This window comes from Stegodyphus dumicola, chromosome 1 (genome assembly GCF_044657685.1).
Source record: "Stegodyphus dumicola isolate Sdum_Otavi_A_Nest chromosome 1, ASM4465768v1".
NCBI lineage: Eukaryota > Metazoa > Arthropoda > Arachnida > Araneae > Eresidae > Stegodyphus > Stegodyphus dumicola.
The window spans coordinates 188,741,490-188,759,196 of NC_140768.1; the positions used below are offsets into that span (position 1 = coordinate 188,741,490).

At 32.2% G+C, this 17,707-nt stretch overlaps 1 protein-coding gene across 2 annotated transcripts in view; it reads left to right on the forward strand.

The window, feature by feature from the left end:
* Positions 1 to 1,036: 1,036 nt before the first annotated feature.
* Positions 1,037 to 17,707, forward strand: part of LOC146999413 (uncharacterized) — a 38,141-nt gene continuing 21,470 nt past the window's right edge. Inside the window, exons 1-3 of one of the 2 annotated variants that reach the window (XM_085824024.1) lie at positions 1,037 to 1,381; positions 12,498 to 12,563; positions 15,610 to 15,695. In XM_085824024.1, the coding sequence (XP_085680150.1) occupies positions 1,160 to 1,381; positions 12,498 to 12,563; positions 15,610 to 15,695 (374 nt within the window). In that variant the 5' untranslated portion in view covers positions 1,037 to 1,159. The remainder of the gene's footprint in view (positions 1,382 to 12,497; positions 12,564 to 15,609; positions 15,696 to 17,707) is intronic. The other variant, XM_085824029.1, reaches the window with a different exon arrangement.

Sequence of the window (17,707 nt, forward strand, 5' to 3'; positions counted from 1 at the left end):
TATAAGCATTGAAAGTGGATTCTTCACTGAAAGAAAAAATTTTCTATTGAGTTAACGTGGAGAACTATTTTATTGAAATATTTTTTGTCTGTGCCATTTAGTTGTATTTACTACAAACTAAAGATTAAAGAACTGTTTTTAAAACATTTTGAATTCGTTGTCATATTGATCTACGAAGCACTAGATTAGTCAGTTTTTATTACCTTATTGACAAATATAGTTTTTAAACAAACAAAAATTTTCAGCGGAGATAAACATTTGTCAAATATGAATGTGTTTTCAAAGCGGAAACAAATAATAAGTGATAAAAAGAAAATCCTATTAGAGCATTCATATCTCTAATAACTCTAACAAAGCCCCTTCAGCGTATGCTCAAGAATTACCATCCAGGTAAAACTAAAGCTAAGTTAAACTAGTCGATTTTTCTGTGACGTCTAAAATTCGAAAAGTGTTCGGAAATCGAACGGCGTCTGAAAGCACTTCCGATACCATGACCTTAAGCGCCTCTTATTGCCATTTCTTTCTGTCATCCTCACATCGAACTGATCTCTACGAACAACTAACATCGACGGATGCTATGGTTTGGTTTGGTTTGGTTTATTAGATTACGGCAAAGCACTCGAGGGCTATCTGCCTTAATGGAGGGATGCCTTCGTGGATGACTTTTTAAGGGAAACTGGCTCGTATACACATTACACATGGGGAAAACCACGAAAATACCCATGCAGCCAGCCCGTTCGCGGGATTCGAACCTCCGACTGATGCTGTGATATTGCTTAATAATTGACCTTCTCGAAAAATAAGTTATGTCTTTCCCATATCATCGAATCAACGATCGAAAAGTGACTTAACTTAGATTGGGATAGGACACTCCAGTCCAGGAGCCCATTGCAAGGAAAATATAGTTCACGGTGCTCTGATTTTAGTTTTAAAACTGAAGAGGGAAGGAGTAATCACTTTCTTTATACTTACCAATAATGCTGATTGCCTAACCTTTACTTTCCAACATATTCTTATATTAATATTTTACTGGCGGGTTAAAAGACTTACCTTCAAGATAGAATGGAATAGCTAAATCCATTTATTCTCTAACTTACTGTAATTAAAGCAACAATCTATTACAATGGCACTTTGATATTTTAGACTTACATGGCTTTAAATGGCTCCTGATAGTAGTCAAGTTGATATCAGCAAAAGTCTGAAAGCATATCTAAACCGGAATGAATCTGGCTCGACGGAAGAAAAAAGCAATTTGCTCCGTTCGTGGAGTTTAGATTCCTGGTTTAGTGGATCATCGAGCAGCTTTCAAAATGATGAGGGTGACAAAAATGCGAACTCTTGGTTTAGTCAAGCTGAGAAAGATGCCCTTTGCCCATCTTTAGTAAGACACTAATCATATTTAAAAAATTTCTGTTTGTATTTCAGTACAGATGCCATATAATGAAACGCCAAAAAAGCCAAATTATTTCCTTTTTATTACCTTTAGAATGTTTTATCTTTTAAGAATAGAATGTTTTATCATTTTTAGAATGTTTTACCTTTTTTAAAATAGAAGGTTTTATCATTTTTAGAATGTTTTATCTTTTTTGTTTTCTGATGAAATATTTCAATTTTTATGAATGAACAGAGTGTCTACGCATTAAAAGTATTTGGTATGAACTTATGCAAGAAAAAGTACTAAATTTGTGGGGGGGAAAGAAATAAATATTTATGTGCTTTATCTTTATTCTGTTTACAGAGTCTTATATTAATATCTTAAATCTAAGGCTGCTAAATTGACATATGCAGGGAAGAGAGAAATAAAAAGTTGAAACTCTCATTCATCATATCTGTGAGAGCATGAACTGCAGTCTTCATGCTAGTTATAAAGGTCGGTACTTTCTGATTATCAGCAAAGCCGGACATCTGTTCCCAGGTGCAGCATCCAAGGAATGCCAAATTGATGTTACAAAATTTTAGAATGAAATGTTTTCCAGTACTCTTCTGTTATTATGACTGGATTCAGAAAAGTATGATGTGTTTATGTATGTATTTGCATACATAGGTGCATATATACATTTACATACATACATAAGTACATATATATATCTGATTGGAATGAAAGTTTTCTGCCAAAAAACATTCTTAATAAAGTTAGAAAAAAAAACATGAAAGCATTACCTTTAGTGCAGGTAGTAATCACTATCCAAATCTATGACTTTCTGCCAATGTTTTAGTAGTTTTTCAAAGCCTTCGGCCCAGGAACTAGGTGGCTGCGAGTCCAAAAACAGATCAACCTCATTTTGAACAACCTGTACAAAATGGAAGATAGCAGCAGCAAGATGTAGCTGAAAGTGTGAAAAAATGTAGAATTTCAATGTCAAGGCTATATGATAAAGTGTGGCAAAAGATCCCATTAGAACCTGTACAGAATCCAGCCAGTGACTGCAAGCACGTGTGGTTTTGCATTATCTTGATGGAACATTGCCTTTTTGCACTAGAACTGAGTTCAGCATTTGTTTCTTGATAGCAGCATCAACACGGATTAGCATCTCACTGTGCACCTTACTGTTGAGGGTTTTGTCTTTTTCCAGGTATTTTTTCTAGATAATACCACAGTAATCTTCTCAAATACAAAGCATGATCTTTTTGTTAGTCAAATTGCGACTGTGTCACTGGGCACAGGCCAACTCCTTTTCCAGCCTATGTTGTTCATGTAAATCCATTTTTCATCACAAGTGATGATTTGGTCCAGAATTTTGTCCTTGCATTGATATTCAAGCAGATTAGTGCAGGCCGAACATGTCTGTTCTTATCTGCTTGAGTCGATCTTCTTCCACAAGTTCCTGCAGGCAGCTTTCATCAACATCAGTAGGTCAGCTAGAGTACTCTGCTTCTTGAATGTCATAGTCCTTGTTTTTGAACTTTTGGTAGCAAACCTTTTGCATATAATACAACATTAGCACCTAAAGCTGTATGCATGATTTGGTGACTTTTAGCTACAAAACTGGAAGTAAATGATGCTTTTAATCTGGTAGTTCCATTTCAAACACCTTGTACGTAATCATAACGATATTTTTTTATAAATTTCACAGCTCAGTTTTCTAAAGTAAGTCTCTTTCTTTCAAATGCCCAAAATTGTTTGGCAAAATACGATTAAATACGGCAACGCGAACTGTTTGCGCAGATGATATTTGCGGTAGCGGGGAAACTTTCATTAAAACCCGATATATGCATATATGGCCACGTATGTTCATCCATACATGGATATATTTCTGAATCCAGTCCCAACAACAGAAGAGATCTGCTTTCCATTCTTGTCAAACAGGAGGGGACAAAAAATCTTCAGTTGTCCCCTGGCACCAAAAACCCACTCTGCTGAAAACTTATGAATCCATTGCAGACTTTGGAGAGAAAAATTTGTTGGGTGTTATATCTATTTCATTTATGCATCTAATGCCACTTATTTTTTATATTTCTCTTTTTTGACATTAATCACACAAATTTCTTAGTTTTTTTGCTCTGTTGTTCTTCTCGTATATGCAGTGGTCTGTTTTCGCTAAAACAACTTTGAAAATTACTCAAGCTTGGCATCACTCACAACCTCAGCATTGCGGATCTATCATGATAGCAAAAGAATAGTTTTAGCCAAAAGAATAATAGGCTAATGTTTAGAATATGGTAACAGGTAGTTTGGCGACATTTTGGTAAGACGATAAAGGTTACTAGCTAGGACTTGAGCAATAATCTGAGAAGTACACAGTTCGAATCACAGATTATTTTGTTTCAGAGAAATGGGAGATCATGAGACATGTAATGTGACATTTCCCGGAAAATTCCAATCGTGATTTTAGCTGAAAAGCACTTAGAAACAATTTCACTGCTAAAGTGTAGAATTGCCCACTTATTTGTTTGGCGCTTTGGTTAATCTTTGGATTATGGTAACTTAGCGATTTTTGGCGAAAATTTGGCAACCAACCCTGCTACAGCAACCTTCTACTTTTTTTTCGCCGCCATTTTGTCTTCACGAAGTAAAGACAGGTTTCTTTTTTTTTTTTTATTTACTCAACATTTTTTTCCAACAATCTGCTAGCTGAATTACGCTTATGCTAGAAATTTTATGGAACAAAAGTGCTTAATCATTACGAATATTAACTGCAAAATTGGGAGAAAGTGCAGAATCGCAAACTCCTTGCCACGTTTTTCAGAATGGCACATACACAGTAACCATGTACACGTCGACCTATTTTTACTTTAAAAAACATCCCAGAATTGCACAAAAATGGCATTGCGCACACTCTTGACTTTATCCATGTACACTATTTTTTCTCATAAATTAGAAAAATTTGTTAATCTTTAGATTATGGTAACTTGGCGATTTTTTGGCGACCAACCCTGCTACCTGCGCGTTTTTGTTTGGACGGCATTTTTGTTTTCACAAAGTAAAGGCAGTGGGTTTTTTTTTTTTTTTTTTAAATTTACTTAACATTTTTTTCAACAATCTGCTAGCCGAATTACACTTATGCTAGAACTTTTATGGAACAAAAGTGCTTAATCATGACAAAGATTAGGTGCGAAATTCGGAGAAAGTGCAGAATCACAAACTGCTTGCCACGTTTTTAAGAATTGCACATATGCGGTAACCATGTATACGTCGACCTATTTTCACTTAAAAAAAATCCCAGAATTGCACAAAAATGGCATTGCTAACACTCTTGACTTTATCCATGTACACTGCTAAAGTCCTAGCTGGTAACCTTTATCACCTTACCAAAATGTCGCCAAACTACCTGTTACCATATTCCAAAGATTAGCCGAAAAATTTGCACGAAAATGCAGGAAAACTTTGTGAATCTTAAAAGTCGGTAAAAAGGATATATATGAAATTACCTTATCGCGAAAAAGTATATACCCTTTTCAAGCATGGACATTTGCACATATAAAATAAATAAAATATCCAAAAACTTTTCCCTCTAAATTATCTATTATAAACGTCACCTGCGAATTTATAACGCAAACATTAAAAATGATTGCAAATACTTAGTGTCAAATATTTAAATTATTGCCATGCACGTTTACTTCTACTGAAATACTTTAAAATAATTTACAAAATAACTATCATTTAATTAAAATATAATTAAATTAAAAAACACTACTTAAGATATAAATAAACACATACATTAAATTAATAAAAATTAGCTTAAAATCTTAATTACTTTAAACTAGGCCAGAAGAGAAACACGCTAATGTGGCAATCAAAATCGTAAAAACAACCTTGTATTTACTAATTTAGAAGACAAACAACAAAAATTCATTTGCGGTTTTGCAGCTGAGGATGGTGGTTCGGTAAAACCATTGAAACTAGTCCTGTGAAAATTTTGTAAATATAACGCTGATTTTTGATCCATTTGCGGTTTTGCAGCTGAGGATGGTGGTTCGGTAAAACCATCGAAACTAGACCTGTGAAAATTTTGTAAATGTAACGCAGATTTTTGTTGTTTGTCTTCTGAATTAGTATTTATTCAATGTGTTATTGTGTCTTTACCTTGTATTTAGCGTAAGTATATTGAAACACTCAATCGATTTTGAGGGCAGCTAAAGGTCCCTCCTCATCAGGAGAAAGAAATACCTAGAAAGAAGAAAAATAAAGGGGAAGGAGTCTCAGAAACACGTGGTCCTTATCAGCACTGCACATGTTTCTAACGGACTTTTAATCAGAGTTACACTGGCCGCCTACTTTTACTGAGCCTGGCTATCTGATCCAACTTGTAACGCAAAGGACAAGAAAATTAGCAAAGTTAAAAATAGGGAGCGAGTGGCAACTGCACCTTCACGTTTAAAATCTGAACTTCGAATAATGGATTCCAATATGACAGACATATGACTTCCAGCAATCAGATATTATTATTGTACCCAGTAGAATATAATGCTTAATAAAACTTAAAAAGCAATCTTTACTTCTATCTCGCACAACCTTAAAAAAATACTTATTACTACCCCTTTCGATCCCACTAAATACCCATTTCGAATTCACTTTACATAGGGCCATGGGATCCAAAAATTAATCAACAATGTTTGACACAACACAGAATGAAGCTAAATACAAAATGCTATAAAGTACTGCAGATATTTTTCCAGATTTCCCCCCTTTTCCGATTAAAGAACTGTGATTCATCCATATATGTCACATGACATATTTCATGATCTCTCATTTCTCTCAGACAAAATAATCCGTAATTGGAACTGGGTACTTCTCACATTATTGCCAAAGTCCTAGGTAGTAACCTTTATCACCTAACAAAATGTCGCCAAGCTGCCTGTAACCATATTCCAAAGATTAACCGGCGCTTTTTACAAGAGTAAGAAGAATTGGATTTTTGTGAATTTTCTTGTTAAGTGAAAATACTTTACTTTTTAAGTGAAAATGCTCACTTTTTAAGTGAAAATAGGTCGACGTGTACATGGATACCCTGTATGTGCAATTCTTAAAAACGCGGGAAGCAGTTTGCGATTCTGCACTTTCTCCCAATTTCACACCTAATCTTCGTCATGATTAAGCATTTTTGTTCCATTAAAGTTCTAGTATAAGTGTAATTCGGCAAGCAGAATGTTGGGAAAAATTTTGAGTTAAAAAAAAAAAAAAAATGCCTTTACTTCGTGAAAACAAAACTAGCAGGTTGCTGTAGCAGGGTTGGTTGCCAAATTTTCGCAAAAAAATCGCCAAGTTACCATAATGTAAAGATTTGCCGAATAATAAAAGAGCTAAAAAATATTCCAAAAAAATAGTTAGTTCTTCAATGTACACTCTTGTGTTATAATAAAAATAAGTATAGGACAAACTGCACAATTCGATTACGTTTCATTAGGACAAAAACAAATGTTCTCAGTGCAAAAAGAAATTCTAATCAGGAAAGCGACAGTTGAATATCAAAAGCTATATCAAACTATAGGTCCCTTTTTTCATGGCTTTGAAAGTGCATATAATCGGAAAGCCCCTAAAGCTCTGTTGTTCAAGTTCTGTTATTGCCATGTTGAGAATGCTCACTAAATGGTTGGCTGAAGTTTTTCATTCTCAACAGCCTCTCAGTTTCTTCTGTGTTGGTGGTGATATTTTCTGGATTTAAAACAATTTTCACCATCTGTTAATTGATTAATCATTAAATACTAGGGTTATAATTTAGATGCGCGTCAAGATTGCAACTCTAGCATTTAATGTAATATTAATAACAACTGTAAATGTGCCTTGTAATTTTTATCTCATTTTAGTGCTTAAAATCGTGTAATAGTAAATTTTATGTGATTTGTTATGAAGAAGTCTATTTAACAAAGGAGTTTGTAGTTGACTTATTAGAAATGGTAAAAGTATATTTTAGGGTACCCCTTGACGATTTTTTGACTCGTTATTTTGGCTTGCGAAGCCAATGTAGTGGATAGTAATGTAGTGGCGATTTTTGGAAAGCCAAAATAACAAGACAAACAATTGCACAAACTCGCTATCCATGTACACATCGACTTATTTTCACTTAAAAAAAAATCCCCGAATTGCACAAAAATGTCATTGCGCACTCCTTTGACTTTATCCATGTACACGTCGACCTATTTTCACTTTAAAAGAAATCCCCGAATTACACAAAAATGGCATTGCACACTCTTTTAACTTTATCCATGTACACATCGACCTATTTTCACTTTGAAAAAAAAAATCCCAGAATTACACAAACTTGCATTGCGCACTCCCTTTATTTGTCCATGTACACATCGATATATTTTCACTTAAAAAGTCAAAGGAGCACCAAATTCTACAATATAGGCCAACAAAAAATACATAATCTCAGTAAAATACATTTAAAACCAAATAATCAAATAACATAAAAAAGGGAAAACATGTTATAGATTTAAGCACTACCAAAAGCAAATATTCACTTACCATGATTTTCGAGTTCGCTTCATACACCCAGAGCCACGTAAAAATCAAAATATCAATCATACTCAAATGACTTTTTTCAAACCAGGTACTCTTTCTGATTGAACGCTTCATATAGTGACCATCTGAACCTTTCTTCCTACAAACCCATTCAAATCCACCTAAACGATTTTTACGTTCGACTAAACGCATATCCTTCCTACATACAGGACACTTATAATTGCTACTAAGTAAACCTTCATTTACACACCAGTCAATTAAAGCTCTTTTCCCCTTTCGCTCCAAATCGTACAGAAACTTCAAATTAATCTTACTACATTCCGCCATTCTACCGTCTAAAGAATCAAACCAACGCACACCACAAAAACGCTTACAAAACATCCCATGATTAAAAATTTCCCAGAATCATTCACCGGATTACATCACAATAGGGTTTCCATAACATTCAACTACTCAGGCTACCATAAATGAAACAACAACTTTGCCATAATACAAGGGGTACCTTAAAGTCTACTCTACCCTTAGAAATATTTATTCATGTGTAAAGGAGGTGTAATACTACTTTAACTTAACATAATTCAATTAGAAAACATTTTTTCTTCTACAGCTATTTATAATTAAAAAACAATTATTTCTCAAACAATAATTCCTCACATTTTGCCTATGCTTCTACAATCTAAAGCATGCAGTTCTCTACTAGGCAGTTCATAGTAATGTTAGAAACCTCAATGTAACTAGCATTATAAAATTTAAATAAGTTGAATAAAATTTATATTGGTAAAATCCTGACATTTTTATTTTTTCAGCTAAAGAAATGCCATATCATCTAATTTTCACCAACTGTGACAGTGAGTGGTGAATTGAAATTCATATTGAAATACTCATATCTTATAACTAAAGTTCTAACTATTGCTTAAACTAAAGTTTGAGCAATAGTTCTGCTTTAAAAAAAAAGGGGGATGACTCTATTTATTTAAAAGGTGTAAAAATGTGTAATTGTACTGAGGATTTTAAAATCAGCAGCTTTTAAAAAAATATTGAAAATAAGAAGTGAGTGTTTGAAGTATGTCTCAGGAATATGTGGGATTGTTTGCATATTTTTACTGTTATAGTACAAGTGTTTAAAAAAAATAATGCAGGAAATTTTGATTAAAATCATAGGATTGTACTGTCTTTTTTATTTATTTATTTGAACCGATTCATAATTTCATTTTAAGAAGAAGAAGCTTAAACTAATTTTTCCTGTTTACTTTGTATTCTTAATTCTTTATAATAATCAGTACATAGTTTACTGATTCATATGTGATGAGATGCTGTGAAGTGTTGTATGCAATTTTTTAATTTAAATGTACATTTAAAAATTTTTCTTTATTTTTAATATTATATTTATGTGGCTAAGTATTTTTTTTTCCCTAATAAAAATAGTTAATTCTAAAGAAAAATGGATCAGTGCATTTTTATGTTGGTTTGCTAGCCATAATTATGTTTGTATAGATATAAAACCATGTTTTGGCAAGTTATACAGAATTTTGCATGTAGAAATAGCAGGAAACATTTTACAGTACCTAATCTGAGATCTCAGACTATGTACTAAAGAATCGTCCGGCCCTTCATTCTGGATTCTGAAAACTTCTACATTTCAGATCATTAATTCAAATCTAGTAAGATGATGAATAGAAAATAAAAAATATTAAATGGTTGTTTGTGAAATAATGAAGCATTCTTATAATCTTAAGAAAACCAAAATTTAGCCCCCCCCCAACATTAATGTTTATTTTGCTTTACTAAAAATTTCTTTAAATAAAAGTTTAAACAATTTTGTTTTCTATTTCAATTACTTTCTCTTTATTGTTGTATTGAGACATAATTTCTTGTTTAATTACAAAGTTATATTGTATAAGTTCTGTTATTGTCATGTTGAGAATTCCCAGTAAATAGTCAGTCGACATCTTTCATCCTCAATAAACTTTTTCTCGTTTTCTTTTCTTTCAATGTCACATTTTCTGAATTGGTAACCATATTACAGATTTTACAATATGTTGGTTGATGATTAGGGCATTGTCATCGCAATGAAGACTTCAATTATAGCTTCTTCATTTAGCATGTATTTAGATTTCTTCAAGCATTCATATAATCAGAAATTTTGCTTTTTATTTGTGATATCCAAAAAGCTCCAAATTTGTGACTGTCATTATTGTCATCATGAAATTTGATAACTGGTCATAAATTATAATAAACATTTGGCAGGCAATCTCAGAGAGTAGTTATTTAAGTTTTTATATTCCATATTCGTAATTTGTATTCCTTGGTTATTTAATTATATAAAAAGCATTTATTATTAGCTAACAAAATAAAGTAAAATCTGTTCCTATTTGTTGGTGCAGTTTTTACAGGATTTTCACAAACTTCCATGGTCAACGAGGAAATATGCAAGGAGTCTTACTTTCTCTTAGCATTTTATTTGGCAAAGTTTTTAAACTGACATTTCTATTTCTGGTTCCAAATGATTCTAAAGTTTTTGAAATTTCATCGAACATGGAAATGGAACAAAACTGACAGGGGTAAACCTGCTTAGTTAATTGTGCTATATATAAATTTTAATCATAGGACTTTGTTTCATCAAATTCACAAATAAGGTTTATAAATAAAATTCTTCATTGAATATTAAAACATCTTGGTTAGAAATCTTTTTTTCTTGTTTCAAAAATAAAAATACCACAGAAACTAGTTCATTTCTGACTAAAAATATCCTTTACTAAACTGGAATGTATAATTCTTTCTGTTTAATATCTTTTAAAGCCTTGTGAAATGCATTAGACATACTAGGTTTTTTTCTCTTTGCATGACTTTTAAAACAAATAACTGTCAGATAAAACTGAAAAAATTCCCTTCGTATTGTACATTGGTAATAAACTTTTCTCTTGTCTATAAGTACTTTCTATGCTATTTCTGTGACATCCTATTGAAGATCAACAGAACTCGCAAGATGCTTTACCTCCAAGTGCTTAAGACTGTCTTCCAAAAACTGAAATGCAGTGATCCTTTTTCTGTTTTTCAGTGATTTTAAACAGCATTATAAACTACCTTTCATGCATGGCAATTGAAATAACTCTATTGATATCTTTCAGTCTTCTTTCTCACCAAAAGCCCATTGACCTTCTACTGACCTCTGTTATGCTTTTTTTGTTATTGAAATTTGACTTAATACCATATTTTGTTTTTCTCAGTATAGCTGTCTTTTTTGGCTTATGTCTGTTTCACAAAGTTCAAAATAATTTCTTTTTTATAAATTGCTTTATAATTCTCCAGATTCTTTCTCCTTTAATCTTTCTAATAGTTAAAAGCAAACCCTCCCAGCCCCAAGATTTAACGTCCTGCTAACTTAACAAAATCCTTATATAACAATAATTCAAGCACTTTGCAGACATCATATCTAAAATTTTTACCAACCCATCAGCAAGTGTTCTACTTCCTGCCAAAATCATATCACTAACTGTATTTCAGGCACTGCATTTAAGATTTAACAAAGTAAGTTTGTATTAAAAGGGGGGAAAAAAACTTCCGAATTTTAATATGATATAGAACCAGAAAGAAACTGTAAAAAAGTTACCAAGAGAAATTATTAAGAGGTCATCAAAGGAAAAGTGATCTGTACCAACTGTTTCATGTTTAATGACTATATATAGTTAATATTAGAAAATTCAATGCAGGTTTTTGCAGCTTTTCAAAAATAAAGCATTTATGCACTTTTTTTAAAAGTAAATATAGTCTGAATTACTATTAATTTACATGAATTTTTAGCATTCTTGTGTTCAGAAATGGCCTTCTATATTACATTTTGTAACTAATAAATCCTAAAATATTGCTAGTAAAAGCAATAGTTATGTGATAAACATGTTTCCACAGTAGTTCCACCATCCAGAGTGGAATAAGTAATATAATGACTTCAGAAATGAAAAAATAAATCATCTGAGATTGTGAAATTGAAGGTTACACCTTCAGCAGTTAGACATTAAATAATTCTTTTTTCCCAAATATGCGCAATATCTGTCAGTCAAAAATTTGTGAGTTGTATTTGTTTGCACCCACTGCCGTAGGTAACTGGAATGCAGGAATGATGACCATCAAAAGGTTAAGGAGATTAAATTAAAGAAAAAAGGAAGATAACTAGCTGTTTAGTTTTTGTCTTAATCCATCAAAACTGGATGTTCACTTAGATTAAGTTCTTTTGTGTGGTTTTGTATTGCAGATCATGGTATCTACTTGCCATACCATGTTGTATTTCAAGCTTACTGACTATATTATTTGGAGAATGCTTGAAATAGGATGTTATGCTTTACATTTTTCTGATTAATTTTTTTTCATTTAAAAATGAATCATTTGTTTCTCTTGTTAAACCTATGTGACCTATAAAAATTACGCTTTTGTAGTCATTGCATAAAACACTTACCAAATAGAATTTTCCTAAAAGTGGAAATCATTTGCTAAAAATATTAAATTGTGACAAGTTAAAAATTTTCAGTCACAGTCTTATATTTGGTTTAGATGGCATATTTTTGTATCCTTTTTATTAATTTCCTTCTTTTCTTTATAGTCCAAGACTCAGAGGATTATTGGTTTCATGGGTTGCATATTGATGGGTATCTTCTGTTTTGTTTTGGTTTGTATAATTTTTAATATTAATTTTTATATATTTCGATTTAACATTAGATGCCTAACTGGAAGTTAAGTGTTCTAAAAATATGTACTTTCTGTAATGAAGTCAATTCTTGTCGAACCCATTAAAATTCTATAAGTAATAAAAGGGGCGTTAGACTCAAAGGGCTATTAGTCTCAAAATAACATTTTGCATCGTTTCACTTTTCAAACTGTTGCCATCAAATATTATTCCTGTGTATTATATTTAAAGAAACTAAATAATGAAGAAACTGCGTGAATGCATGAATTTTTCTCGCACTGTGGAAAAACAATGGTACCTAGAGCCATCAAATTTTGAATAACATAGTCTTCCAGCCAAACATGGGCTTATATATACTTGGAAGCCCAAATTTTGAATTCTGAACATGTTTTATTATCTATTTCAAATTTTGTAAAACTTAAACGAATTCTTGATTAACAAACTTAATCATTAAAAACTTAAGAAATAAAAGCGAGGAATGGTGGCAGCACTGTGTGAGGGGGGGACACTTTTATCTCCAGGGCATGAGACTGTGTATCGGAAATTCTAAAGATGGGCTATTTTTAAATATTTTATGATATTGCTGTTGAATTGAATTTTATCTGGTTCAAGTGTGAAGAACATGATATTGAATAAATAAAGGTAACACACTAAAACCTTGAGTGTAATATAAAAACTGAAACCTTTCAGGTGGTTTTTTTTTTTTTTTTTTAAATTTATTTTTTAATTTTGAGTTGGAAGAAGCTGCATAATTTTAAAATATGGAAAACAAATGCAATAAATGTGGAATTTATCTGTATTAGATATTAAATGCAAAATATTCTTTATGAACTTTTTTTAATGCAAATTGGTAAAAAGTAGTTTATTTAAAGACAATTTGTTTAATTCGTGTGATGCTTGCCTTTTAGAGATTTGAAGTCTCTCTCTTTTATCTCTTAAATGTGCTTACCATTCACACTCCTTATTGCCACTTGCATAAAGCAAATTTTGAAATAGTAAACTTGCTTTTATTAGCTATGCTAATAACGTTTTACAGAGGCTGTTCACACATTTTTTAGATGATTTTGGTAAGCTGTAATAAAAAATCGTTTTCTGCAAAAGAAGTAATTCCAATTGTACTATGTTTTTAAAAGTCAAAGTTATCATCTGTGGCTTGAAAGTTTTGTTTTTATTCAAAATGGCGAATTTAACAAAGCAGTGGTTCAAAGGCTACATTTACGCTCTTTATGAAGAGAAATATGTATACTCTGTTATCTAAAAACGATGTGAGAGTCATGGTTTTGTTATATCTAAAGCGTCGATAGGTAATATCATCAACAAGAAGGAAAAGAAATGTCAAATTGGAGCCTCAAGTGGGACAAAAATTCCAAACAAGTATCCAAGGAAAAAACGGACATCTTCGACTATTGCAAAGGTACGCTGTTTAATGGTAAAAGAAAATCCCCCTAGTCAAAGGACAGTTGCAAAACCATTAAAATGCTCGGTGTCTGCTGTAAACAAAATGATAAACGTTGATTTAAATCATAAGAAAGCGAAAAAACTCAATGTGCACCATCTTCTTCCAAAGCATATCGCTCAACTCTGGACATGCTACAAAATTCTATATGAGAAACACTTATCTAAAGAAGAATGAAAAACAATTGTCACAATAGACGAAGCATGGGTGTATTTAAATGATTGTAACAAAAAAAGCGTCGTTTATTATCATAAAAGGGGAGAAAAAAATTTAAGTACATGGTTCAAAGAATCGAAAGAAAGTTTTTCTAAGGGATTCATGATTGTTGCTGGTTTTTCTTATAATGGCAAGTTAAAAATAAAGAGAATACAAAAAAATGTCAAGATTAACTCCAAATACTATCAGGAACATATTTTATTGCCAATTTTTCTGAATGAAATACCATCGCTTTACCCACAGTGCAATCAATCTGTGAGACTCCATCAGGACAAAGCTAGCAGTCACACATCAAAATCCACTGTAAATTTCGTAAAAGAAATGGAACAAAAAACTGGTATCAAGGCCATACCCTTCACAAATATCCCTACTAAATCTTCCCGATGTGTCACCTATGGATTTTTATGCTTTCGGACTTTTAAAAACAGCATTATCCAAATGTTGACTCAAAATCCTAACAGAACTCTGGAAAGCTGTTCGGGAGGAATGGGATAGAATACTTCTTCTGCCACTTCAAAAGGCATTATTATCCTGGAAATTGCGGTGTCGAAAGATAGTTCAGAATAAGGGATGTCAAACTGAACATTTAAAACACAAGAATTTTATGTAATTTAGTTTTGTGAATACAATATACATCAGCTAAAAAATGTGTGAACAGCCTCTGTATTAGTTGAAGAGAAAAAGTTTCATCTCTTGAGGTGTAAGATTTGTGAAATTTTATATAATCAAATTAAAATTTAATGAAGATTATTGAATCTGATTCAAAATTAGTAATCAGTAAAAACAAATAACTATTTGTTATTATTTTCAGTTGTTACTAAAAGTTTTGAACTTATGCTAGTAGTAACTATGGGAAAATTACCTAAATCAATACGTTTATTATCAAATATCTTTGTGAATTTTGCACATAAATTTATGGAATTTCTTGTCTTTAACTTATCAGGGCTGACATAGGTCTTTTCCATAAAATCACCTGGAATTTTTATTGTTTGGAATAGTTTGCTATCTGGAATTTTTTATTCAAGTAATCTATGAACTGTTGTTAAGTTTTTGCATGACCCTGTTGAGAATTTTTACGTAAAATTGTGCACTTTTCAGAAGTTTCATACTTCAAAATATTTTTTAATTATATTGAAATTTTAAAATTTTAGAAAGGAATCTGTCTGACATTAGTAATTAAGGAGATAAAATGCATAATCAACTTTCTTGAATATCATGTCATCAGAAGTACGTCTAATCATATTTAGTTGGATTCCAAATATTAGATAACTTTGTCTTATTTCTAACACTTTTGGTATTTTTTAAAGGGAAAAAATGTGTTTTAAAGAATATTATATTAATTTTGTTATTTTATAGGCAGGACTTTATGCTCCATTGCTTTTACTAAAAGCCAGAAAATTTTGTCTTCTTTACTCAATGGGAAGTCTTTTTATCATTGGAAGGTGAGTAATGGAAGAATTCTTTATGTAAAGTATGTTTTAAAAAATTAATCTGAAAAATTTTATCTTCCTTTTATGTAATTATAAGGGGTACTTAAAATATTTCTGACTGAAGATTGTTCAGTCTGGTAAGTTTGTAATTTGAAAAAAGTTCCTTTGTGTTACAGCTGTTGTACATTTGATGATGTAAGTTGAAGATTCTTTTCTATTAAAAATTCATTTCTTAATGCATAAAAAAGAGTCATATAAACTTCTTGAAATTATCATCAGACTAGAACTAATATCCTCCAAGAGATCAATAATTGAAAACTTAGTTTAGTGACATATCAGGTTTATAGTGTTGTATGCTATCGATTCGTTTACATCTCTTTGAAGAATCTGTCCATGTACACCAGAAGAAATTAACTATTTGTTATAAAAAATCTATTACAAACAGTACAGAAAGTAATGCCAAAAAGCTTAAGCAGAATGTATATATAAACAATTTCTCCTTAGTGCACAAGAAATATTGGCAAGTGCTGAAAAGTCATTTTCACAAAAATTAACTATTCATCTAACTCTCATAACTAAATAACTAGTAAAACAGCAGTAACAACAACTCTTTCTAAAAACCTTTATCTAAACTTTCTTTCTTAGCGGGATTTGTGTAGATACAGACATGGGTCTAGTGTAGCATGAGCTTCTAGAAATTTCGGGAAAGAGCTATTGCCAAGAGCAATTACACATGTATCTCGCATATTACTTAAGCTATTTTTACTTCCTGAATGTTGATACTATCAGAAAAACAAAATCAACAGTTTTATGTAAGAAATAACACTTAAATATCGCCACAAATATAAACAAACAATTAAATAACAGGACTGTGCAATGAAAAGAATTTTAAATATTTGTTATCTATACAACACTGCCCCCCCTTCAGGTCTGCGCATCCTGAGTAGTGCAGTCCTTGGGACCAGGTACAGTTAACTTTTATTACTATAAAAGGCACAATTCAATCATAGTGCACTACTTAGATTTAGCAGAAGAAATTCTTTGGACATGCACAGCTACGTTGTTCAGCTTTTTGATCACATGGCTTTCCAAAGATGTCGGCAGCTTGGGTGTGATCCCTTGATGTTTCTTGGGGTTCCATAGTCAGACTTGATCTCCTTTCTTAAATTCCTTCTCCATGGACTTGAAATTGTATTCCCTCTTCATTCTCTCAGTCAGTGCATTGATCTTGGTAAATCAATGAACATCTAAATGCATCTGTGTATTCTCCAGACACTGCTTAAGTGAACGTCCAAAGAGCAGGTCACACGACAGGCAAAGACCACGACAGGAAAAATCATTTACTCTGGAGGAAATTCAGTTCTCTCATGAATAGCACTTTGGGACGTTAGCAGGAATAAAGGCAATTTTTGGTACCAGTTCTGCTGGCTCTGGGATACAAATAGAGAGAGATTGTCAATGTTGTATGTTTAAATTTGTCCACCAAGGCATCTGACTATGGATGTAAAAGGGTGGATTGAGTCTTTTCCATACCAAGAATTCTATATAGTCCTTTAAATATGGCAGATGTGAAATTTGATCCTTGATCAGAGTGAGTAAGAAGATGTATTCCAGATTGTGAAATCCAGTTTTCTACTAAGACTTCTGCAACTGTGGAAACTTTTTGATTAAGGATAGCATAAGCATCTAGCCATTCATGAAAGTAATCCATGACAACTGGAATGTACTTGTTGACATTATGAAGTAAAGATCTGAGAATATCCAGAGCAATCCTACAATGTAGTGCTGCGGTCTTCCTTGTGTACATGTCTGCAGGCTTTTTCAAGTAGCACAGGCATCACAGGATTTTCACCACTTCCCTACATCTGCTTTCACCATGTTCCAGAACACAAGTTCACAAACATAGAGTGTCTGTTACACCAGAATGACGTTCAGTAGTTATTACTTTGAAGCTCTGACAGAACACCAGGGACTCAACATCTTCATAAGCTTAGCTGCCATGTAAAAGTCATTCCATCATTAGA